Source organism: Brienomyrus brachyistius, chromosome 9 (genome assembly GCF_023856365.1).
Source record: "Brienomyrus brachyistius isolate T26 chromosome 9, BBRACH_0.4, whole genome shotgun sequence".
NCBI classification, from domain to species: Eukaryota; Metazoa; Chordata; class Actinopteri; order Osteoglossiformes; family Mormyridae; genus Brienomyrus; species Brienomyrus brachyistius.
The window spans coordinates 23,328,469-23,353,971 of record NC_064541.1 but is presented as its reverse complement, the minus strand read 5'-3'; the positions used below and the strand labels follow the sequence as shown (position 1 = coordinate 23,353,971).

Below are 25,503 nucleotides of genomic sequence, written 5' to 3'. Positions count from 1 at the left end.
CATGTCAAAATCATTCCCTGGAACAAGCAGCAAGGCAGTCATATAAAAAATCCGGCAACTAACCGTATCGTTGCTATTTTCTAGCATTATAGTATATGACAAAAAAGTTAAATTTTAATAAATAAACATTGATTTCAGTTTGAAGCCAAATTAATTTCTCATCTTCATGTTATGAATGTATTTAAAATTCCCTTAGGATTCCCCTTACCATGAAAAATATTTAGCCCTATCGCCCAGCTCTAATATATATTATTTATACGATTCTTCAATTACTGTTGTTAGGTCATCCTGGGGTGTTCTTCCCCCTAAAAAATCAAGACAAAAAATAAAGAGCAATTTTAATTAAATGTGTCAAAACAGGAAACATTCAGTGTTGTACAGGAGTATAACATAAGCAAAGAACTCACTGAAACACTGCTGGAACCTCTTTGATCTCTTCAGTGTAATGTAGGCCAAGCCGAACAGAATAAGAGTCCCAAAGAAGCCTCCAATGACACAACCAACAAGCATGCTGTAGAAGCCTTTCTTCTCTGGAGACAAGACCAGAAGGAAAACAAAATAAATGCTTCCATTTTCCTGGAAGTAAGTAGGGCATCAGTAGAAAAAACAAGAGTACTGAAGTAGAATATCATCTACTTTAACTAGCTTCCATTTCCATAGGGTGTCCAGATAATCAATGTCAGGGAGGATATTTTGAGCTACTTCAGATTTTACAAACTACTTTAAAACTGATTACTGTGCTTGGCTAAATAGTTCAGCTCTTCTTGAGCTTTGACTGGTTTGTTTTCTTGATTGAAAGACTCATTTAGCTCTTTCACATTAACATTAGTGGCACATGCGTGATCACAGGAGACTGACCAATCAGCACACAGCAAGAACTCAGTGCTTAAGTGAAATCCAGGGTAATTTACAAACCCTGTCCTACTGCAAAATGTCCTCCTTGACATGAATTATCTGGTCACCCTACATTTCCACAGCTGGGCCATTTTTGAAGTCCCCAGTTATATTACCACTGACTACCCCAGTCTTGCTATGGCAAAACATACTTAAATTTAATTGCTTATCTTGTTGCCCATGTAGCTAATATATTCTTGCAAATGACAGTCCTAGAGCAGAATGAAAGTGAGCTTACGGTTCACTGTGAGGAATCCGTATGTTGAAGAATTTGCGCACTGGCATATAACAGAAGTGCCGTTGTCTGACAAAATGGTGTATTCCATGTTCCAAACTGCCTGAAGTTCATTACCATTGACATTACAGTACCCATTTATGACCTGTTAAAGAAGGGGACAAGCTAGAGTTGCTCATCAAGGCCTTGTCTTAATTCAAGGGACAATACAAGATTTAAATGTGATGCTCTCTGATTTTAGATCTTTCCTTATTCTGTCATTAGTACAAAGCAAGCTGCTGACCTGCTCAGACATGGAGATCTCTGTTCCCGGGCACCTCAGGGTGGTATTGCTCTGGCTTCCCATTAAGGTGAAGTTCAGCGTATTGCCACTCACAGGGGAGACTGAACACATAAAGCTGACAGAGCCGCTGCTGACTTGTGTTACGTTCTTAGGGGGGGTGCAGATAGACTGGGCTAGTAGAGAGGGAGGTGAGAAAGGCAGGGGCAAAGTGGAGGAAGAAAGAGCCAAGTATAGCAAAGGATATAACACAGCTTAAAAAAGTGCAGGGTCTCAGTGAGCTTTTGCTAGGATGAGACACAACAAACATGATAACAGGGCAATTTCCAGAGACACATTTATCCAACCTTCTGTTTTGTATTGTGGGATGAAACCCATATGTATAGTGCTGTGTACAAAGCTACCATGGCACCCAATAGCATAAACATATAACAAAACATACAAATATTGTATGTAATATTCCATTTATATATTAGAATATAAATTATATTATATATAATATTCAATTTCTTTCTGTTAAAATATGAAGAAATGAAAGAAATGGAAATAAAGGAGCTGAAAAATGAAAATCATGGCTTTTGTTTGTAAAACCTTCTACTTTTAATTTGACTAAGAAATGTTTGTGACGACTGTTCATTTGACTTTCTGTATCCTGTATCATCCAGCCCCCGTAATTAAAATAACTTAAAAGAGAATTTAAAAAGCCATTTAAAATACCCTACATTTGCTCTGGGATACAGCTCAGGAATATAATACAGCAATGTACTCATACACTACTGGGTGACGAATCAGATTAAAAGAATCACCATGGTGAGATGTATGGCAGAAATATCGAAACACATTTTGTATTACTTTATAAAAATATCTGAATTGCTCTATTAGTAATGGATGTTTATACTTATGCAAATTCTAATATATGTTAATATGAAAAAAGGCAAATGACTGTGACAATATACATTTAGTGAAAGATTTTACATACATTTTTAACAATGTTTTTGTATTGTCTTGATCTTAAGATGCATAAAGTCAAAAAGACTATTAATGTTTTTTTTTCTTTTTTTTAAGACAAATGTTACCATGTTAAGATAGTCGCGTAGTCTAAAAAGGTTCCTTACCCATTGATGCTGGATAATGTAAAAACACCACATACATGAGGAATGGAAACCAAATTCCTGGCAATCTGCAGTGCTGCATAATGTCCAATCACTCTACTTAACCACAAACTATGCAGTTATACAGAACTAATGGTCAGTTGGACACAGAATCCTTGAAGCAGGAGCCGAGCACTACAATCCCCTCGGATGTTTTAGCGTGGTACCAAATGCAGAGACTGAGAGAGACGCTGACTCCTCTGTCCCCAGGTGAAAAGGAAAATAAGCTTAAAAAAACATCAGCAGAGCATTGATTTGCAAGGAAGATTTTGAGAAAGTTAAAACTGGTTCAACAAGGCGAGTGAAGAAATAGCTTGTCAGGGTGGAGAGTCTGTTCTTTTCCGGCTTCTGTCTGGCTTTCCAGCTCTGGTTCAATGTATTGCTGAGTTATGCTTTACACTTTAATTTCCAAAGATGCATGCAAACTTTGTCCCTTAATTCACAAAGTGAATGACCATGTCCCTGTAATCTCAGATGAATCACTATGGACTATAGCTGATTACCACTGTACTACACTGGCAGGATCTGTTTTTGGAACTAAATTTTAAATGCTCACTTTTGTTTTTAGTTTAACTGAATTAATCAGCTGACTGTATCTCAAGTTTGCACCCAACAGCTTCACAGATATGAGATTTTTGTGACATCACACATAAGCTCATCATCAACACATAAACTCCTCAAGTAACAGAGCCAGTTTTTCTGCATTCTGTTGTCATCTTAGAGGAACATGCAGGTAGAAATGCTGAACTGGAAGCACTTGGAATATGTTGCGTGTATTATTGATGCTGCATGGAATACAGTATAAATTGTGAATTATAGTGAAGGATAAAGAGTTGAATTAGATTTAACAAAGTTTCATGTATTGTGGCGGATATTTTAATAAAAAATAAATATTAATTGTTCTTTGATTAGAAAGATTTTTTGCGTAATTATCTTCCCTCCCATATTCTGTATGAGAGAAGGGGAGAGAAAGTCAATGGATCAGGATTAGCAGAACCAATATTAATAGCTCTTCTGCTACATGAGGTTGCATTGATTTACATTTACATGTTGGAGGGAACAAGGTTTCAGGTAATTTTGTTCAAGTTGCATGCTGGTTTTACTGAAAACTATTCACCAAAAACCAAAAAGTTCACTATTCATGAAGTTTATCATCTATTTCACTGCATAATGTCAGTTGGATTTATATAACATTAACATTTAATTAAGGTGTAACTGTTCATGTGAGCCAGGCCTGGGTGTTTTGTCTGAAAAATATAATGTATGAAAAATATTCAATTCCTTGAACAGACCCCAGAAATAAGACATATAGACATATAGACATTACAAATAGGATAAATGGCTATAAAATTGCAAAATGTAAAAACATATCCATCTGGGACTAAATGCTATGCAAAGTGGCTACAGGGAATATGGAAAATTTTGAAAAGGAGTAAAGTATGGGAACCCCAGATAAGGTGTCTTTCTAAGATTTATTCATAACTTTATACTACCGATGCTTTAGTCCATTACAGAGTTCCAGGGGAAAATACTTTGTTGTTCTCTCAGTTGCAATAGGGGTGTATCTCTAACAATAAAAAAAATGTGAAATTTCCGGGTTTACTTTTGCACAAAGAGAAGCTGGCAGACCCGAAACAGGAACCGATCCATTTATAAAAATAGAATCAGAAACTACTTATTTACAATACTGACAAAGGAAAAACTAATGTTGATTAAACCACTATCATACTACATATTCAATAGCTTAAAAATATGTGTGTGTGTGTGTGTGTGGGTATATGAATTCCCATAATTTTTTTTCTTTCAAATATATTTTTATAGAATTTTATATTTAAAAAAACAGATAGGCACACAATGTAGAACAAACAGTATGAACCATACAGCACTCAGACCAATTCCACACATATTACTGTACCCTGGAACGGAATTCGACTAATAACATACATCAAACAGTGGATAGTCCAACTAAGATGGAATCATAATGAAAAGTTAACATAAACATCCTATTCCCATCACCAAACCCACACAAGAAATGCATCTCCAAGCCAGAATTATTCAAATGTAAGGACACTTACAGACTTGGGGCCCAATGTTGAAAAGTCAAATTTAAAACTAAAAAAGAGAACAATATAAACCCAAAGTCCTCACTCTGTCCAAGTGCTCTCATAATACTGCAAAAAAGGTCCCCACACCCAAAGGAACCTATTGCTTTAGCCTCTAATGAGGCTTTTCGAGGCATAAACAGGACATAAGGTTCCGCAACCACTGAGCGTAAGTGGGTGGTGCTGCATCCTTCCATATTAACAGAACTGCCCGTCTAGCCAAAAGAGAGGCAAAAGACAATATGTGTCGATTAGCTGGAGTCAGATGTTCATCCTCCTCACCGAAAATATCAAAAAGGGCGACCAGAGGGTTAGGTTGTATGTGATACTTGAGGATTAGGGATAAGGTTTGAAAGACGTCTCTCCATCTTTCCAGGCTAGGACACAAGCAGAACATATGAATAAGAGAACCCTCTCCAGTTCCACATTTATCACAGCAGGGGTTGACATCTAGGTATATATGAGAAAGTTTGAGTTTGCCAAATATGAGCTCTATGCACAAGCGTGAACTGTAATAGACAGTGACGACTGCAGAGGGAAGTTGAATTAACCGATTTAAATATTAAATTCCATATATTATCAGACAGTAAAAGGTTTAAATCCTGCTCCCAGGCCAATTTAATCTTATCAAGGGAGGTATAGCTCATACTAAACAGCTTGTCATAAATGAGGGATTTTAACCTCTTACCTTTAGGATGTAGACTAAGAAATGTGTCAGCTATCTTAGTATCAGATGTTACAGGAAAACTTGGCATGTGAGACTGGAGGAAATGTCTGATCTGCAAATATCTGAAGAAGTGTCAGTATTTGGCAGGTCATACCTTTCAGAGAGTTGCTTAAATGCAAAGTTATCATTGATGAACAGATCCCTAAACTGTACAATGCCCCTCCTGTTCCACTCCTGGAACACCGGATCAGATAGAGATGGTTGAAAAAGATGGTTGAATAGAAGTGGACTTAGATGAGAAAATGTCCATAAACCAAAGTGTTTCCTCATCTGAGCCCACACCCTCACAGTATGCAAGACAACCAGATTGTCGACTGATTTGTTGGGTGGAAGAGGGAAAGAGTATTCAAATAATGCAGGGATAGAGAATTTCAACTCCATCGACACCCATAACGGACAGGAAACCTGATTTTGAAAGTGGAACCAGAATGTAAGACAACATATGTTAGCTGCCCAATAGTCATAATTAAATTTAGGCAGTGCAAGACCATCCATGATTTTAGGTTTTTAAAGATGGGCTTTATTTACTTTATTTACTTGGACGCCTTTGGCTTGATTGACCAGCAGCTTACCACATTTATCACTAAGGACATAGAACAGACTCCTGCTCTTCAAAAGCTGACGTTCTATTAAATGCGTTGAGAGGAGGTCAAATTTAGTTTGGAGTTCCACTCGCTTGTTATATAATTCTGGCTTTCTAACCTCAGCATAAAGACGATCAGCTTCTTTGATTTGATTGGCGAGTTATAATTGCATCTTGTGGGTATTTTTCTTCATACCCGCAGTATAACAAATAATTTGCCCTCTGAGGAAGGCTTTTAAAGTATCCCAAATTATCAAGCTTGAGGTTTCAGGTGTATTGTTTGTGCTAAAAAATAATTTAATTTGCTCCTCCATGAATTCCACAAAATCGTTATCTGACAAAAGGGTCGAATTAAAACACCAATGTCTATTTGATGGAGTAGTGTCTGGAAAAGCCATAGATGGTGTAATGGGGCATGGTCTGAGATCACAATACTCCAATAGTCACAGGAGCAGAGCAAAGGGAGAATTGACATTCATTATCTGGTTTGATTCATTGCTCCCCTTTAAATAAGATTTTGAGTTTTTAACAATATTTAGATTAAGTGTTTTTGATACAGGCAGCATTCAGCAGTTATCAAAATAACAACAAATCTAAAAATTTAATTTAATATTAGACAGGGGGATAATATAAACACACATAACTGACACAATACATATTTAAGAGAAGACCCTGGTATAAAGAAAAAAAATATGGTGTACCAAAGGGCATTGCGCTATTGTTAACAAACAAATATCAAATACTTTTATTTTGTTTTCAAGAATTCTAAACATGTACATGAATTCAAACAAAAGGTGATTCTATGTCTTATTTTTTCTTCATTACTGGGATCAGGTGTCCAATTACAAATTACTGACATACAGGAATAGTAAAATGCAGGCATATTTACATTTTAAATATACATTTCAGAAGTAATGAGTCAATGAGTATATATTCTGCCAGTATTTGACTTACATTTGGTTCTGCTTACATGCATGCACATCTATTACTTCCTAAATCAGGTATAATGTAACACATAGTGTCAATTAAGTAAAAGGCACAATGAGAAGCCATGGGCTATTCTTCAATACTTAGCATTATACACCTTGACTTTAAAGTTCCTTATCAGACTGCTGATTATTTTATATGCAGTGCAAACAGTTACTACAGCCTCACTAGGGAAATCTGCCAAGCCTGTAACCTACCAGGTATATAATCTCTATGAAACATTTTCAAAATTCTTCAAATCACAGAACACATTTTGCCTCCATTATGTTATCATCCATAAAATATAAAGAAAACACATCATAAAGGGGACTGATAATGTATTAGTATTATTAATTATTAGCTGCATTAAAAATTATTTCTGCTTGTTTTACCTCAGCAGTTTCCTGGCCTGACTATAAATGAACAGGGTGCTACTTTGCTGATAGCTACACATACACTATTCAAGGTGCATGCAAAACAGTTTTCTTTGGATGCTTTGGACAATACTGACTTAAGGCCAGAATTTGCTTTTAATACCAGTCAGAAAAGTCTAATGAAAATGAGGGCGTAAGCTGTAGCCCATAGGTTGAATTTAAATGGCTGTGGAGTTATACAGTATGTGAGCACTCAAATGCAGGATAATAACAAATGCTGCTGGACTAGGGACAGAATGGAAGGTGTTACAGAGAGGATAGCTAAGGAGGCGTATCAAAGTGCCTGTGGTGAAGAAATCATGGAGACCTTCATGTTCGTGACATTTTATGTACACCAGGAACATTCTCAAACGTCTGTGGAAACAAAAAGACAGTGACAGGTGAGATCATTTCACTGGCTTTGCCTCTCTGCTCTCACAGTAAATATAACTAATTAATCCATCCATCCATGCATTTTAGTAGATGACATTTGCCCTTGTGATTGTGATAAATCAAGATTTCATTTATTTGCTTCAGAAAACATTATGTGGATGAAGATCTGCACTTGGTTTCATTTTCAGGCAAATTGTCCCAAAAATGAAGCCATCAAACTGTGTGGCAGCAAAGGAAGGAAACTGCAGCTATAGAAGACACTTGGTCTTAAGAACACAGTAAATCTAAAAGTATTTTAATGATCTTTTTCAAACTTTACAGATACATTGTAGGGGTAACAGACTGGAAGACAAACTTTGAGACAGATTGCCCTAAAATTTTAGCAGCACTACATAGTGATACCAAAAAGAGCAGTTTCAGACATTTGATCTCATTAGTATGATAGCTCAAAAAGTATTTGATAGATCTCTTTCAACCAATAGATTCATGTTGTAAGACTGAGAGCAAATATACAGTCTGCAGCTGTCTTGTGACCACAACCATCTGCCATCTAAATGTATTCCACGGATCTTTTTGCAAACTTCCCAGGAACATTGTATAGAACAGAAATCCAAATATAATACAATAAAGTTCGTACTGATGTTAACCTACCCATTCAGCAAATTTTATCTGGAGTAGTCCAGTGGGCAGTTGGCAAAAAGCATCATGGAGAACTTAGTCAAAATTCTCATAGGAGAATTTAAACGTGGCATGTTTTTTGGAGAGAGGGGGAGAGTGTGTAAGGTAAGCTTATAGTAATAATATTTTCAGTAAATGGTGATATTTTTGTTCCGCAAAATTTATTGTGGGTGAACCCCTCCTTATCTGTCCTTTGGTTAAATTTATTATTTATTTTTTTTGTTCAGTTATTTTATTGTGCAAAAGGAATATATCATTGTAGTTGTGCAATTAAGTATTTCAGAAAATGTATGGTTTACATTTGGCAGCTGTCCTGTATATTTCTCAAATGCACTGTATTAAAAAATAAAATGCTCTGTCCAGTTTTGAGCCAATATCAGACATGATTTGTGTCATACTTTCCGGCCATACAATCTTGAGCTCAACTGCGTATTTCATGAGCATGTTAAACTAAAGCATGATTAAATATAATATCAGCAGTTTTCCTGTAGCTCAACAAGAAGATGCTGCCGTAGGTGGTTGCCTATCTCTCCTACTTGGTTGACACTTTCTTCGCATTAGGTGTTCTTGATTTTTTTCAGAGGTAATAAATTCAATACTGCACTAGTGGGACCTCCGTAATGCCTGGAAATCAGGTATGTATCTCATGAATCAAGTGTGTCTCCTCCAAAACTCACCCTCATTGCAGATGAGATCCAGGGCAAGAAGCGGGAAACCTTGGTGTAGACACCGGGCTTTTTGGCCATGGCGCAGCCCGTGCCCCAGCTGACGACCCCCAGCAAGCGGTAGCGGCTTGCCTTGGAAAGGGTGTCCTCAGACACAAAGGGCCCTCCGCTGTCACCCTGTGCCAGTAGTGCAGACAAACACAGAGAGAATCCGCATTTAAACCACATCTTTATGTAAACTTCCCTCAGGGCCAAACCTGAAATATGGTTCATTTCCCTTAACGTACAGCAAATAAGCTGTGGCCTAAATTTAATTGATGACTAAATGAAATACAATCTCCAAACTTGATCACATGTTAATCATTTAATCCTCATGTTTTTAGATTGTGTTGTTGGCTGTTAAGTGAGAAAAAATTGCACATTTTAATATCATTTTTAATAATTAGTAAGATAGTCAAAGGCAATTTATGTCAATACGCTCTTCCAGTCTTGAAAATTGTACAGTGAAAATTTCCATGGAAATGTCACTGCTGTGATATGCTTTAATACCTGGCAGGCATCAGTGCCACCTTTCTCATACCCAGCACAGAACATGCTTGTGGTAATTTGGTTATCATAGTAGTCAGGGGCATTGCAGATGGCATCACTGATAATAGGCACATTGGCTTCTTGTAACACATCTGACGGCTGGCCTGAGGAGAAATAAAGCGAACTTCACTGAATACTGATAATTACATATGCTGTATGTATCGTCCATATCTATTACTGTAAAATAGTGTACAGCTTATACATATTTAAAGATATTACATTAGGTTCATGCTAAAATATACCCACAATCTGAGATATATTTTATAAAAAGGCGATATAGGAGTAACATAACAAAGACTCACCATAAAAATCAATGCCAAATCTTAGGACTATTATGAAAAAGATTATATATATATATATATATATATATATATATATATTATATACATTGTATATATAGTGTATTAAATTCTTTTTCATTATATATACACTGAACAAAAATATAAACGCAACACTCTTGTTTCTGCTCCCATTTTTCATGAGATGGACTTAAAGATCTACAATTCATTCCAGATACACAATATTACCATTTCTCTCAAACATTTCTCACAAATCAGTCTAAATGTGTGATAGTAAGCACTTCTGCTTTGCTGAGATAATCCATCCCACCTCACAGGTGTGCCACATCAAGATGCTGATCTGACATCATGGGTAGTGCTATATATATATATATATACGCACACATACACTGCTCAAAAAAATTGAAGGAACACTTTGAAAACACATCAAATATCAAAGGGGGAAAAAAATCAAGCTGGATATCTATACTGATGAAGACTGGGTGATGTGTTAGGAATGAAAGGATGCCACATTGTTTGATGGAAATGGAATTATCAACCTACAGAGGGCTGAATTCAAAGACACCCTGAAAATCAAAGCGGCAGGCTAGTCCATTTTGCCGAAATTTCATTAGTAACTCAGAATCATACTCAGTAGTTTGTATGGCCCCCACGTGGTTGTATGCATGTCTGACAATGTCAGGGCATGATCCTAATGAGACCACGGAGAGTGTCCTGGGGGATCTCCTCTCAGATCTGGACCAGGGTATCACTGAGCTCCTGGACCTTCTGCGGTGCAACCTGGTGGCATCAGATGGACAAAACATAACGTCCCAGAGGTGTTCTATTGGATTTATGTGCACCAGGAGGAACCCAGGACCCACTGCACCAGCATAGGGTCTGACAATGGGTTCAAGGATTTCATTGTGATACCTAATGACAGTCAAGGTGCCGTTGTCTAGCCTGTAGAGGTCTGTGCGTCCCTCCATGGATATTCCTCCCCAGACCATCACTGACCCACCACATAACACTCTCCATGGTTTCTCCAGACTCTTTCACATCTGTCACATGTGTTCAGGGTGAACCTACGCTCATCTGTGAAAAGGACAGGGTGCCAGTGGCAGACCTGCAAATTCTGGTATTCTATGGCAAATGCCAATCGAGCTCCATGGTGCTGGGCAGTGAGCACAGGGCCCTCAAGCCACCTTCATGAAGTCTGTCTCTGACCAAACAATCAGAAACATTCACACCAGTGGCCTGCTGGAGGTCATTTTGTAGGGCTCCGGCAGTGTTTATCCTGTTCCTCCTTGCACAAAGGAGCAGATACCGGTCCTGCTGATGGGTTAAGGACCTTCTACGGCCCTGTCCAACTCTCCTTGAGTATCTGCCCGTCTCCTGGAATCTCCTCCATGCCCTTGAGACTGTGCTGGGAGACACAGCAAACCTTCTGGCAATGGCACATATTGATGTGCCATCCTGGAGGAGTTGGACTACCTGAGCAACCTTTGTAGGGTCCAGGTATCGCCTCATGCTACCAGTAGTGACACTGACCGTCCCCAAATGCAAAACTAGTGAAAAAACAGTCAGAAAAGATGAGGAGGGAAAAATGCCAGTGGCCTCCACCTGTTAAACCATTCCTGTTTTGGGGGTCGTCTCAGTGTTGCCCCTCTAGTTCACCTGTTGTTAATTTCATTAACACCAAAGCAGTTGAAACTGATTAACAACCTCATCCGCTGCTTAACTGACCTGATCAATATCCCAGAAGTTTAATAGACTTGATGTCATACTCTGATTAAAAAGTGTTCCTTTAATTTTTTTGAGCAGTGTATACATATATATATATATACACACACACATACACACACACACACACACAGTAAAATCCAGTTATAACGGACTTCAAGGGACCTGGCAAAACAGTCAGTTATATCCGAAGTCCGTTATATCCAGAGTAGCTGTATGCCCAGAACACAATTACAAGACACCATTTACTCATGCCACACCCCAGCAGACACAATTGTGGTATAGATTATTATATTGTACATGTAATAATCCAACTTTTCCCGATCAGATGCGTAACTATTAATAATCCCGACTACGTATCTACGCTGGATATCACCTGATGGCCACGTGCCTCATAGGCGGAGCCTGTATGTCCGTTATAGCCAAACAAAACCACAGCTAAAAGTGGCCCTGGGGATCAAATTGTTTGTCCATTATAAGCGATATTCCGTTAAATGCGAGTCCGCTATACCCGATGCTTTTTTTGCATGTTCTTAAAGGCGCACGGCTGAGACCAGCGGACCTCGTCCCTTATAGACGATAATCCGTTATAGTCCATTATAATGGGATTTTACTGTATGTGTGTGTGTGTATATATATATATATATATATATATATATATATATATATTTCACACATCCCATCTTGATCTCTTTAAGACACAGACACACATACAGGTGAGAGTAAGTCTGGGGGTCACACCTCAGGGTCAGCCAGTGTACAACACCCCTGGATCCAACTTGAGCATAGTGACTTTTTACTTACCGTAATACTCAGTGTTGCCCCAGCCTGTGACGGTTCCCATCTGTCCATCAATCAGTCGCTGGCCATAGGTTGGAAGGCACACTGGCTGAATATATTCTGTCCCAAGCCAGAAAGAAAAAGGTCACTACAAAGTGTTAGATGTACATTTCACATAATGACCGTTTCAACAAAATGAATACCAATCAATACCAAAAGTGCTGTAATCAACTAACATGAATCAGGAAAACCCTTATCAGGAAAAAGTCCTACTTCCTTTGAAAAGCTGATTTCAGTTAATTTTATTATTGTTCTGAAAATAAACTTGAATTGCACAGTTGAAATGATTTTTATTAAAACAACAAAAGCAAATAATCATCTGGAATTCTGGATACAAAGGTATCTGGATGGGTGGCAATATATGTGAAAACTCGACATAAATCCGACATGTGACAGCACTATCTAGCAGTTTAGAGGTTCTCACCAGTGAATTGCAGCCGGCTGGTAAGGGCCAAGACGGCAATATCACGACTATTATCGTCAACATTGGGATCCACGAAGGGCAGGTAGCTACTGTGGAAGACCACCGTCTGCACCTCGGCTGTCTGCACGCTGCTGTGAGTGTGAGCTTTGTAGATGGAGCCAAGAAGTACCCTCCACCGAGCCACGTGGCGATACCGCCTGGGTGGAGGGGAACCAGAGGCCAACAGCACCAAAATTCAATCATGTTTGGCGGGTTTCTCATTAATACCACAAGAACAATAACAATAATAATAATAATAATAAAGATCTGTCATATATTTATATTCTATTTCCTGTTTTGTGCACCATGACCAATGAGGAATGGTATTTCAGCTCAGTGTAAGACCCATTCATCAAAGAGCTGTTATGACAATAAAGATGCTTCGACTTGATAGTTTTGTTGTCAGTAATATTAACAGGCAAAGGATAGTCAGTAGTAAACCGGTACATTTAATAGTGAACGGAGAGGAAACAGACACTTACTCTGGGAAACAGTGGGCAGCACTGACGATCCAGCGGTCGGAGATGATGGAGCCGCCACACTGGTGAACCCCATCGTACTGCAGGCTAACCTGCCATGGCCAGCTGCCCTGCCGGGCATCCAGCCCCCCGACGATGCGATCTTCTGTCAGGCTTCGGAGACCACAGTCTGGAAAGGAATTCAGTTAGTGAAAGAATGAGAGAAAGAAGGGAGGAAGTAGGTAGCAGAATGACAGAGGGAGCCACATCAGTTTGAAATGAGAGCAGGTGAGGAGGAAAGGCTGTTGAAAAGTAAGAAAATAGCACAATTGGGAAAAACAAAATCTGGGAAGGCTGCAGTAGAAAACAGGACTATCAGTTTTCTACTAAATATTTACCTTGACAATGCACTCTAAGGATCAGCCCACTCTCACAGTTGCTACAAAAACAAGGAGAAATTAAGAATTTGCATGTTAATAACATTTAGACTGTAAAAAATAAAAAGTTAAGACAACTTAAAATTACAAGGTAACATACTGCACTCGTTTTTTGAGTTTTAAGGACTCAGATTTCTAAGTTTTGAAGAAAACGACCTATTTTTGTGCCAATAACTTTTTTTTGTTCAGATAATTTATCATTCATATCTATACAAACTTCGGTTTTTTAGTTTTACATTCCAAACCTGTGCCAACTTATTGTCTTTTGTTCAGGTGATTAATCTTTCATATGCTTAAAATTTTGATTTTAACAAATTCTGTGCCATTTAACTATTATTGATCAAAATAAACAACAAAACAGTATAATTAGCATGCTAGTAACAAGTAATAGTTGACACATTTTGAAGATCTCTTTGAGGAAATTCTCTTCTCACCTTGTCCATGTTGCTGTCCATGAGAGCAAGCTGGGCTGTGAAGGACAGCCACCTGTTGTGGTGCCTAGGGAGCTGGGGCAGGGGGGTCAAAGGCCTTGTTCAAAGACCCACAGATATGCTGAGGCTGGGGTTGAACGAGTGACCTTTAAACCATGGGTACAGAGAACCACTGAGCTACACACTCAGGTGTTTGGAATGTATGCTGAATGAGATGCTAACACAAAAGAACTGTTTACAGTTTTATAACTGCTTAGAGTTTTGGCAAAATCACAGTTGAGCTGGGGCAACACATGGGTCAATGGATTAAACCTCTGCCTGTGTCTGTGATCCAAAAGTCACCAGTTCAAGCCTAGCTTCAGCACATGTGTGGGTGCCAGAGCAAGGCGCTGAATCCACAGCTCCCTGGGTACTGCAATGGGTGAGTTCTTAATAGATGAAACTCATCTTTACACATTTGTATGAAAGCTCAATCATCCAAACAAAAGACAATAAGTACTTTTATGTCTTAGTATGTAAACCTAAATTTTGTAAAAATTTTATATATATGAAAGATAACTAAAAATGTGTTGTCACAGCAATAGGTGGTTTTCTTCAACACTTAAAAGTTTGAGTTGCCTTCAAAACTCAAAAATCTAGTGCAATAAGTTGCCCTGAAATATGAAGTTGTCTTAACTCTTTTTTTTTTTTACAGTGCCTGTCCAAAATGTATAGTAAAGGCTCAACAAATAGGGTTACCATGGAGAGAGGAACTCTTGAATCTTTTTTCCATATGTTAACTCTTCCACACCCACACAGAAGAAATCCCCGGAATTGTTGATGCCGTCGAGAATGCTGTACACTGAGTGGTTGAGAGCCCTAGACCAGAGACGGACAAGTTTAGTCCTGGATATCCATTCGCACTATCAACATTCAACACTTTAAGGTGCTTTAGTACTAAATAAAATGGTACTAAAAAGAACTGGTGAAAAGAATAACAGAGAAAGGATAACAGAAAAAACTGAAAAAAAACTGAAAAAGAGAGGGGAAGATTGAAATTGTAGGCTAGTGACAGGAGAATCTGGACACGACTACATTTGACTGTTATATCTGTGCGTGGTGCTGGATTCACCTAATAAAGCCCATCTCTTCACAGCTGATGTTGGCCAGGAGCTCATTGGAGCTGGATGAACAGACAGACCGCCACCTGCCCTGTGTGCGATCAAACACACTCAGCCGTTGGTCAGCTGAGTTCACCTGGACTGGAAGGAAGCCAGAGAACCACCACAAACAATGAAAACACTGAATACTGAAAAGATTTTGAAGAAGAAGCCAAAAAAATTAAGGTGATTTATGTGTGACCACACCTGAACAAAATAATCATTACAATTACTTACCATCATATAAACCTGTTTCTTCTGGCTTGATTAAAAACTTTACTGGAGACAAAAATATAATGTTATAATATGTTGAAAATGTATAATGTACTGAAAAATATACATGAAATTAACAAATATATTTATATTCACTGCAAAAAAGAAAAAGTTGACAACTTAAAATTTCAAGGCAACTTTCTGCAATAGATTTCTGAGTTTTGAGGGCAACTCAAACTTTTACGTTTTTAAGGAAACCACATATTGTTATGCCAAGTAATCATTTTTAATTCAGATAATTTATCTTTAATATCTATAAAAACTTCAAATGTTTAGTTGTACATACTACGAATTGCTAACAACAAAAGTTGTTCCAACCTATTGTCATTTCTTAAGGTTTATGTTTCATAAGAACATAAAAACATAAGAAATTTACAAAGGAGAGGAGGCCATTCGGCCCATCAAGCTCATTTGGGGAGAACTTAGCTAATAGCTCAGAGTTGTTAAAATCTTATCTAGCTCGGATTTAAAGGAACCCAGGGTTTTAGCTTGCACTAGACTAGTAGGAAGACTATTCCATACTCTACACGCTGTGTAAAGAAGTGCTTCCTCAAATTTGTTTTAAAATGTTCTCCCGCTAATTTCCACTTATTCCCACAAGTTCTAGTATTTAAACTAATATTGAAGTAACTGTTTGGCTGAACAGCAACCAGACCTGTTAGAATCTTATATACCTGGATCATGCCCCCCCCCCTTAGTCTCCTTTACTCAAATCTGAACAGATTCAGCTCAGCTAACCTCTCCTCATAAGACATTCCTCCAAGATCAGGAATCATTCTCGTAGCCTTACGTTGCACCCTTTCCAAGGCAGCAATGTCCTTCTTCGTGTATGGTGACCAAACCTGCACACAATATTCTAGGTGGAATCTTACCTAGGAATTATATAAAATTTTGCATCACTTCCCTTCTCTTAAACTCCACACACCTAGAGATGTAACCCAACATCATATTGGCCTTTTTTATTGCTTCCCCACACTGGCGAGAGTGGGACATGGAAGCATCAACATACACATCGAGATCTTTCTCGTAATCAGCTACTTTTATTTCAGTGGAACCCATAAAATATCTGTACTTTATATTTCTGCTCCCTGCATGGATTACCTTACATTTATCTATGTTAAATTTCATCTGCCAGGTATCAGCCCAAATGTTCATATGTGTAAAGACTTTAGAGTTTAGCATACCAAGGCTTCACCCATTGCAGTGTCCAGGGGTACAAAACAGTGCCTGAAAATACGCTGGGCTGGGCTTGAACTGGCAATTTTTGGGTCAAAGGCATAGAAGTTTAACCCACTGAGCTATATGATGGCACCTCTGAAATCGGACACTGCCAAAACTCTGAACAGTTATAAAACTGTAAACAGTGTTTTTGTGTTAGCACCTTATTCAGCTTACGTTCCATACATTTCAAGCCCAGCATCAGCACATGTGGGGGCCCTTGAGTAAGGCCTGTGACCCCCAGCTCCCTAGGCACAGCAACAGGTAGCTGCCCTTCACAGTCAAATTTGCTTTCATTCCCCAAAGGGATCCTCAAAATGTGTCCGTTATTATTTAGTACTATCATGTTTAAAATAAACATGCTAATTGAACTGTTCTGTTATCTTCATTTATAATAATTAGTTTTGTTGTTTGTAATTGTTATGTAAAACTGTTTTTATAGATATGAAAGATAGATTACCTGAATGAAAAATAGTTGTCACAACAATGTGTGGTTTTCTTCAAAACTTAAAAGTTTGAGTCTTCAAAACTCAAAAATCTAGTGCAATAAGTTGCCTGGAAATTTTAGGTTAATTTTTACATTTTTTTAGAGTGTTTAAACTATGTACAATTTAAAAAATTCTCTTGATGACTTCTCCATAAAAATGTACAACGCCAAACCCAAAAGCAATTAGCAACCTAGCCAACAGGTTTTCAATGAACAGAATAATTGCATCTATGTGTAGCAGTGGGGCTATATTTTCTTACCAACAGCCCAAGCTGCTGCTCCAATCCCAACTAGCAGGAACAATATCAAGAAGGAGGTGACTACCCTACAAGGTGTCAGAAAGGAAATCCCCTGACTTCCTGCAAGACAAAGAAAGGGTGCTGCATTTATTTCAGGCACCGAACCACGTGGAACCAACGACAGATGAGAAAAAACGTGTAAGTCTGATTTGGGCATTTCCTAAGCACAACAAAAGTACATCATTATGAGAGGTTGCAGAAGGTGGCAGAAGAGTGTGATCAATAGTCCAAAGTCTGCAGACTTTCTCCAAAGCTAAAGCAAACTCTCCCTGGTGGGATCACTACCATCATTGGCCTGCACAATGTGTCACTCTGCTTCACAGTTCATGACTCTGTGATGAGATAGTCTAATAGGAAACCTCAAAAGGATTTTCTGGGACCTGGTGGTACCAACATTGGAAATGATGAAGGTACATATTTCTGTAGCTCTGAGGATAGTGACCTGGACCCAACTTCAAAGATTCTCACAAATGTTAATCTTCCATAATTAGTTAAACCTGGGAAATATCAGGAAACCAGAAAAAAAATACACAACTGATGATGATACCATATAAATTTCTGTACCTGAACCAGCCTTCTGTCAGGGTTTCCATTTATTGCTTTATTCCACAAACACCAGGGCTTGATGCTATGGTGTAGTGACACATCACTCCAATGAGCATAACTAGAATGATCTGCAACTTGTGCCACAGTAACCCTTCGATTGGTTTGTACCAGATGGGATAGCCTTCATTCATCTTGCATTGACAAATCTTAGCTGTCCAGCACCGGCAGATCATGGATTCCCCCCCGCCTTGGGCTATTATCTGTAGGTATCCACCATGGCTGACTATGAGCACCCTCAAGCTTTGCCATTTCGGAGATGCTCTGACCCAGTCCTTTGGCCATAACAATTTGCCCCTTATCAAAATCACTAGGGACTTTACCCCTGCCCAACTCCTCTACATTCAACACGTCTATTATCCCAGACCTTAACATGTGCCGTTTTTACAAGATAGTTAATGTTATTTTCGTAACATGGGGTGGCCATGATGTCTTGAGTTTAAAATGCAACCACATTTAAATTTTTTATACGTTGTTACGGTTCATTAATGCTTTTATACCAGACGTTTTACATTTACCTTGTTGAATTTTTCAAATGTATTTTTTTGGTGCCTTAATCACCACAGAAAAAAATGTCCTTTCCTATTATATTCGAGAGAAGATAACATTTGAACATTTCCACAGCCAATCTTCTCCAGAACTAGGTATCTCCGAGCAGAACAGAAGGATAGATAGCACTAAAGCCCTAAATCTTTTCAGTTTTGGGCTGAATTGCCCCTTTAAATACCATGGGCAAAATAACTTTATAGGCTGTTTCTGCCTTGCTTCAGTCATACACACACTGGACTCAAATGTGTTAGCATGTCGGATGTGCTTCTAACAACATATCCAAGTTCGATATAACAGAGCCGACAGACTTGGTCTTATCAATTACCCTCTTCAGTGTTGGTGTATTTTTTCGGGAAAATATTTCCATGGGAAAATATTTTTCAGGAAAATATTCCTATGAAGGGGCGGCATGGTGGTGCAGTGGTTAGCACTGTCGCCTCACACCTCTGGGACCCGGGTTCGAGTCTCCGCCTGGGTCACATGTGTGTGGAGTTTGCATGTTCTCCCCATGTCGTCGGGGGGTTTCCCCCGGGTACTCCGGTTTCCCCCCACAGTCCAAAAACATGCTGGGGCTAATTGGAGTTGCTGAATTGCCCGTAGGTGTGCATGTGTGAGTGAATGGTGTGTGAGTGTGCCCTGCGATGGGCTGGCCCCCCATCCTGGGTTGTTCCCTGCCTCGTGCCCATTGATTCCGGGATAGGCTCCGGGCCCCCTGCGACCCAATAGGATAAGCGGTTTGGAAAATGGATGGATGGATGGATATTCCTATGAATTTACAATAAAATGCATCAGCAAAGCTTGAAAAAGATCTGACGAATAGTTTTTGAGTTAATGTCTTAATGTTACCAAGTGTCAACACTGCCCTTTTTTATTTCTATCACTGTGTGGTGCTGCTATAATACAATGCATCAGAAAATTTTGAAAAAGGCCCATCAAACGGTTTTGAGTTACCGTTTTAACAAGCAAAGACTCTGAAGCCGCGGCAGCCCAGTCCCAAAACATCGAGTACCCTGGCGATTGTAATTCATTTCAGCATCAATTACTGTGGTCTTACAACCATAAGCACCCTGGCGATATCTTCTGCGCAGTGATATGACTGATGTGTGGAGTTTGGTAGAAAAAAACAGTTCCTACATTAAACTACTCACTACAAAGTCTGTGGATAATCTTGAGTAACTGGGTCATGATTTCTGATAAAAGACCTTGCTGGTGAATTTTTAAAATGTAGTTTTTTTCGGCACTTTAAACAATGCCATTCAGTATCATTACATTTGTGAGAAGACTGACATTTTAATGACCGATATCTCCAAAATTAGGCAAGTCCTTGCAGAACAACCCCGATGGACAGATAGCTCTAAAGCACCCCTAAAGTTTTGGGGTGAACTGTCCCTTTAAATAAAGAAATGAACCAAATCCTAGATGACACATGCAAAGAGCAAGGGTGAAGCAGAATGGGAACATTGGTCCTAGAAATTTACCAAAAAAATACCTTACAATCTCAATATTCATATAATCAATATTTGAAAAAAGCCAAAAACATCAAGAAAGGTTTCATTCTTTTAACATGACACTGAAAGCAAAATTTTTTTAAAAGAAACAGTATTGTCATTTGTGCGTGTCGGATGAACATAATGGTCGAAAAATATGCACAGACACAACATAACTGCTTATAACATTTCTAAAAAAAGATAGGAATTGCATAAAGTATAAGTATAATCACTTTTGGTTAACTGAAATTGTTTTTGGAATTTGACTGTGATTAGTGTTATGCCAGTTATTTACTTATTTCAGGAATCCAAAGAATATACAAAGGGCCAAAGAGACATAGCATTTTATTCATATCTGAGAATGGGAAATGCGATTTTAATACTTGGTGTCTGGGATTTGCAGTATTTTAATAGATAATGATTCATTACAGTATGTCTCGCTTCAATGTAAAGTCGACAAATGTTTCAAATGTCTCCATGTCAAAGGATTATTCATCTAATTATAACAGATATTGAACAGAAAATGACATATGTGACTTTTTGCTATAAATATTTCTGAAATGTCAAACAAAAAGTGTATTTTTCATGATAACTGTTACACTTAAAAATGGTGAGAGAAGCACGGCTCCTCTGGATTTAGGACAGCGGCAGCCCTCAAACACTGCAGACATTAAAGGAGGATGGGCAAACCCAGTACTGGGGGGTCAGTATCAAATAGGACTCAAACATATTAACTCTTTCATTATAGAAGAAAAATCATGTGACAAGCATTTAAGCATTTAACATTTTTAAACATTTGTAAGTTGCTATTTAATGCCCCCCTCTCCCCCCCCCAAAAAAAAAGATAATGTCTTGCTCACCTATCACTCACAGACAGCGATTTAGTAGCAGCCTCCATTTTCTCTGGCATTCCTAAAGCTACCTGTTATGCTGTAGAACAAATGCTCCTATTGTTTCAGCTGAGCTTGGCTGAAACAAACGAGTCTATAGAAAAAAGCCTGACCTCGCGAGCAGAGACATCTAAGGTCAGACTGGGCTCACCTGTAGCCCCCTCCCACAGAGAGGCCTGAAAACTCTGCAAACCACGAGCCTACAGTTAGAACTAAATCCATCCATCTTGTAAAAATGTGTCCTGGTCTGGGCCACAGGAGATTCTGGGAGCTATAGGAGACATTCTCAATATCTCACTTAGGACTGTGAATTTGTTTGCACTAGGATAAGTGATGTAGAAAGCACAAATCGAATAATTATAAGCAATTATATAATAATAGCATAACAAAAGAAAAAAATATAAAAAAGATATATATATATATATATCTTTAGATCATCAAAGTCCAAATGCATCAAATATAACACATACATATATCACAGAGATTATAATAATATGTGCCTGTAAATGACAGTGGCAGATTATGGAATATAAGGCAATTACAGAACAAATGACAATGAATGTTTATTTTAGGAGAATTCATCTTTATCACCAATAGATATTCTTATTTGCCAAATAAAATCTTTCTCCACATTCAATAACTCAATTATCAGTTCTTTTGCAAATGACCATGGCACAATAATAAATCTTGATATTCTATTCTGAAAACTTAAGTTAACATCAATGTGTCAAATCAAAACCCAAATACAGGCCAGTTGGATTTTGGCGGCACAATATTATAAAAGTTTGTTTTCAAAATGTACATATTTTAAAGATATTAAAAATTCCAAACTTGCATTTAGCTATTTAAATTCCAGACCAATGTTCAAGACTGACTCATAATACAAACTGTTTCTTGATACACGACGCTCAAAAATGATTGGGGACGGCTGGTAGGCAACTTAGACAAACACAAAGGGAAGATTATGGGAACTGTTAAACTGCTGGTATAATTGTACTTTGTTATACCGTTAAAATTAATTTAACCTAAAAGTTCCAAATAAAATTATATCCATTGCTCGATCTAAATATGTATGTTGATCTAGGACACTGCCCCTTAAAACCGTTTCATATTAGTGAGCGCACAAGAAGTATACGACAAAGAACATCCACTTCTATTAATTTTTAACATCTGACTGAGCTGGAAGAAGGAGACAAAGTGTACGTATTATAAAATGCATTGACACCATTTACCGTTGTTTTTTCCCGACATCTCTCAGAAGAGAACGCACTTTCCTCCAACCAAGGCAAAGCTGACTGATATTCAGAACCTGGAAAGAAAAAGGTTCATAAGCACGCGGACCTTCTATTTTCGGGCAAAAATGGGTTAAGTAAGTTAAATATACAAAAGGGTAAAAGGGCATGCATGATTTGTTATAAGTACATCTACCGAATTTTTTATATATATATATATATATATATATATATATATATATATATATATATATATATATATATTCCGAATAATATAATATATTTATGTGAATGGAAATATACAGTGTGTATATATATAAACCTGGATCACATTACTAGGCCTAACAACTTAGTCATTGTTGCTATCACCTTCAGCTTTCTTTCTTTCTTTCTTTCTTTCTTACGTTACTATAATTATATACGTTATATCGTTGTAGCTTGTACAGGCCTCGCATTCACTATGTAGCCCTATATCAAATAAAAAATATTATATATGTAAAAAAACAATATTGTAAAAAAAATCAAGTCTTCATATACTTTGCTAAACTATTTACTGTTATAGAAACATACTGTAATATGACTTACCTTAAATGTAAAACGAAGTATTCTGGCAGTTTTTTAAGTGGAAAATCTTCTAAAAAATAAACAAAACAAAAAAAATAGGACTTAGGTGAAAAGTTTGATTATACGGTCCGACGTACGAGAATTACAGAAAAAGTGTTAAAATGGACAAAAAAATAACAGAATATGCAAAACAAAAAAATTCCCGTTGTAATCCGGCAATCTCTTCTTTTGTCGGTAGGCATACGTAAGTTAAAAGTATATATTTCTACACTTCTTTTCCAGTTTCTTGTAAAAGTAAAAAAGAGAACCTCATTTTAATAAAATTATTTTCCATGAAGGACTACGGGGGTCACCTGAAAATCTTTCTCTTTGTGTTTTTTTATTTATTTATTTATTTTTGTTAATCTAACCTAACATTCAACGAAATTCGATGCCCCAACCTGCGCGAATTGTCCAGAGCACACAGACTCAGGAGAGATACCGGCGACGTCATCAGAGCGTCGCCTTTTGCTGGAAAGGAGATTCTCATTACTCAAGCTTCGTCGAGTTTCCACTACACCTGCAACCTAAAAAACACAGCCACAATTTTATATGCAGTATTTAATAATGCTTCATTATACAGTTTGAAGGAAGTATGCTTCATTATAAAATAATGTAAACGTATTAATAAATCATAACTCATCGTAGACTTGAAAAAGTGCCTTTTATAATGACTGGTATAATGCAAACAAACAATATTGAGCCTTTTTTGTGGCAAGTTACCTACAAGGAATATGGGAGGACTCAGAACAGGGAAAAAAACTCGTGTGCTAGAGGTTCTATGTATTTCTATATAGAAAGAGTTTATAATGTGCTGCTTGATCAATATTTGTAGTTTCTACACACACATTCTGAAAGAAGTTGGCTCATCTTAAAAAAGGTAACAATTTGCATGGTTTTTAAAAGGTATTCCAGTGTAAATCATTGAGTAAACTATATGAGTATTTTAAAGTTAAACTAACTTAAATTTAAATGCAGTCAAAACTATATTTCCGTTTAATTCTACAAAGCTAATTGTTGAAACAATTTATATCACTATAACCATGGGAGTCACTGCCATTAAATCTGTGTCCCCCTCACATTTCATAATTATTCGTTTGGACCCCCCCACATTTAACATAAAATATTAGTTCTAAGTCAGTGTCCCCCCCCCCCCCCCCACCTTCAAAATGCTTCTGGCGCTCCTGACTATAACTTCTGAATGGATATTTGGAAGCACGCCCAATCCCCTCTGACGTCACCACCACCGTTAGGCTGCCTTCACGGGCAGCTTCCCCCTTCCTGGGAACATGCCTAGCCACCACGGAGCTACCGCCACCCCTTGAACGGTACTTCTTCCGGGTAGCGCGGCTGGCTAACAAAGGGGCCAGCGCTATAAGGGACGCTATCCCCAGGACACTTAAAGGGGCCACGCCCATCTGGCTGGGACATCCTTTTCCCTCGTCCTGGCAAGGTCGACCCTAGCCTGTTACCCGCTTGTCTGTGTCCCGGAAGGGAGCAGGGGTCCCACCTGCCCTGCCCCCTGGTTTGCCCTCGTTCGCCTTGGCTGGGGCTCGGGGGCCGCCTGCGGGTCCTGGGGCTCCAGTCCGACTGTCGCCTGCGGGTCCCCCTCCAAAGCCTCATCACCCTGCCTCGGCCCTGCCTCCGACTCCTCTTCGGTCGCCTGTGGGTTCCCCTGTTGTTTCTCCTCCGTCGCCTGCAGGTCCCCCCACTCCAGCACATCGGGGGATGTCACTTTGGCCAGCTGTGACCTTGCTGTCTCCTGCTGCGGCTCCCCCTCCCTCCTTGCCTTCACCGGTGTCCCCTTCAGCTCCCTAATCACCTTCCCTGGTGCCCCCTCCGACTCCCTCCTCATCCCCCTTCGCCTGTCCCTCGCCCTGCCTCCTCAGGCTCTCCGAGATCCCCTCCTGCTCCAGCCTCCCAGCAGCCTGTGGCCCCTCCGACTGCTGCCCGTCGCCCTCTGGGGCTTCCTCGGGCTCCCCTTTGTCCCCCAACCTTTCCCGTCTGGCCTCCGGTCTCTGTCCCTCCTATGTTTCCTCCTTGTCCTTCTGTTCCTCCTGTCTCTGGTCCTCGTTCCCCGGTGTCCGTAGCCATCTTTCCTGTAATACATCCCCGTTTTCCCTGACTTTTGCCTCCTTCCAGCCAGCCTGCCTGTCCCGTGAAACTCTGACACTGGTTATTTGAATTATTTTTTTGGTTGATTTAGTTGCCTGCTACTAGTTGCCTGGTGCAGTGGTTAGCATTGTTGCCACACACCTCTGGGACCCGGGTTCAATTCTCCGCCTGGGTCACATGTGCGTGGAGTTTGCATGTTCTTCCCATGTCGTCGTGGGGTTTCCTCCAGATACTCCGGTTTCCCCCCACAGTCCAAAAACATGCTGAGGCTAATTGGAGTTGC

General features: G+C 38.9%; 1 protein-coding gene across 2 annotated transcripts; it reads right to left on the bottom strand.

The window, feature by feature from the left end:
* Positions 1-6,688: 6,688 nt before the first annotated feature.
* hpn (hepsin) lies at positions 6,689-23,524 on the bottom strand. 2 transcript variants are annotated; one of them, XM_049024589.1, is made up of 14 exons: positions 23,088-23,524; positions 22,503-22,579; positions 17,703-17,801; positions 15,702-15,743; positions 15,437-15,566; positions 15,064-15,183; positions 14,329-14,400; positions 13,856-13,896; positions 13,482-13,647; positions 12,961-13,157; positions 12,501-12,596; positions 9,637-9,779; positions 9,100-9,264; positions 6,689-7,726 (listed from the first exon to the last, which is right to left on the bottom strand). In XM_049024589.1, the coding sequence occupies exons 2-14, from the start codon at positions 22,519-22,521 to the stop codon at positions 7,682-7,684; spliced, it is 1,335 nt and encodes a 444-aa protein (XP_048880546.1). In that variant the 5' UTR covers positions 22,522-22,579; positions 23,088-23,524; the 3' UTR covers positions 6,689-7,681. The 2 variants fall into 2 exon arrangements, with proteins under 2 accessions (XP_048880546.1, XP_048880547.1); XM_049024590.1 differs by lacking the exon at positions 14,329-14,400.
* Between the last annotated feature and the right edge of the window lie 1,979 nt (positions 23,525-25,503).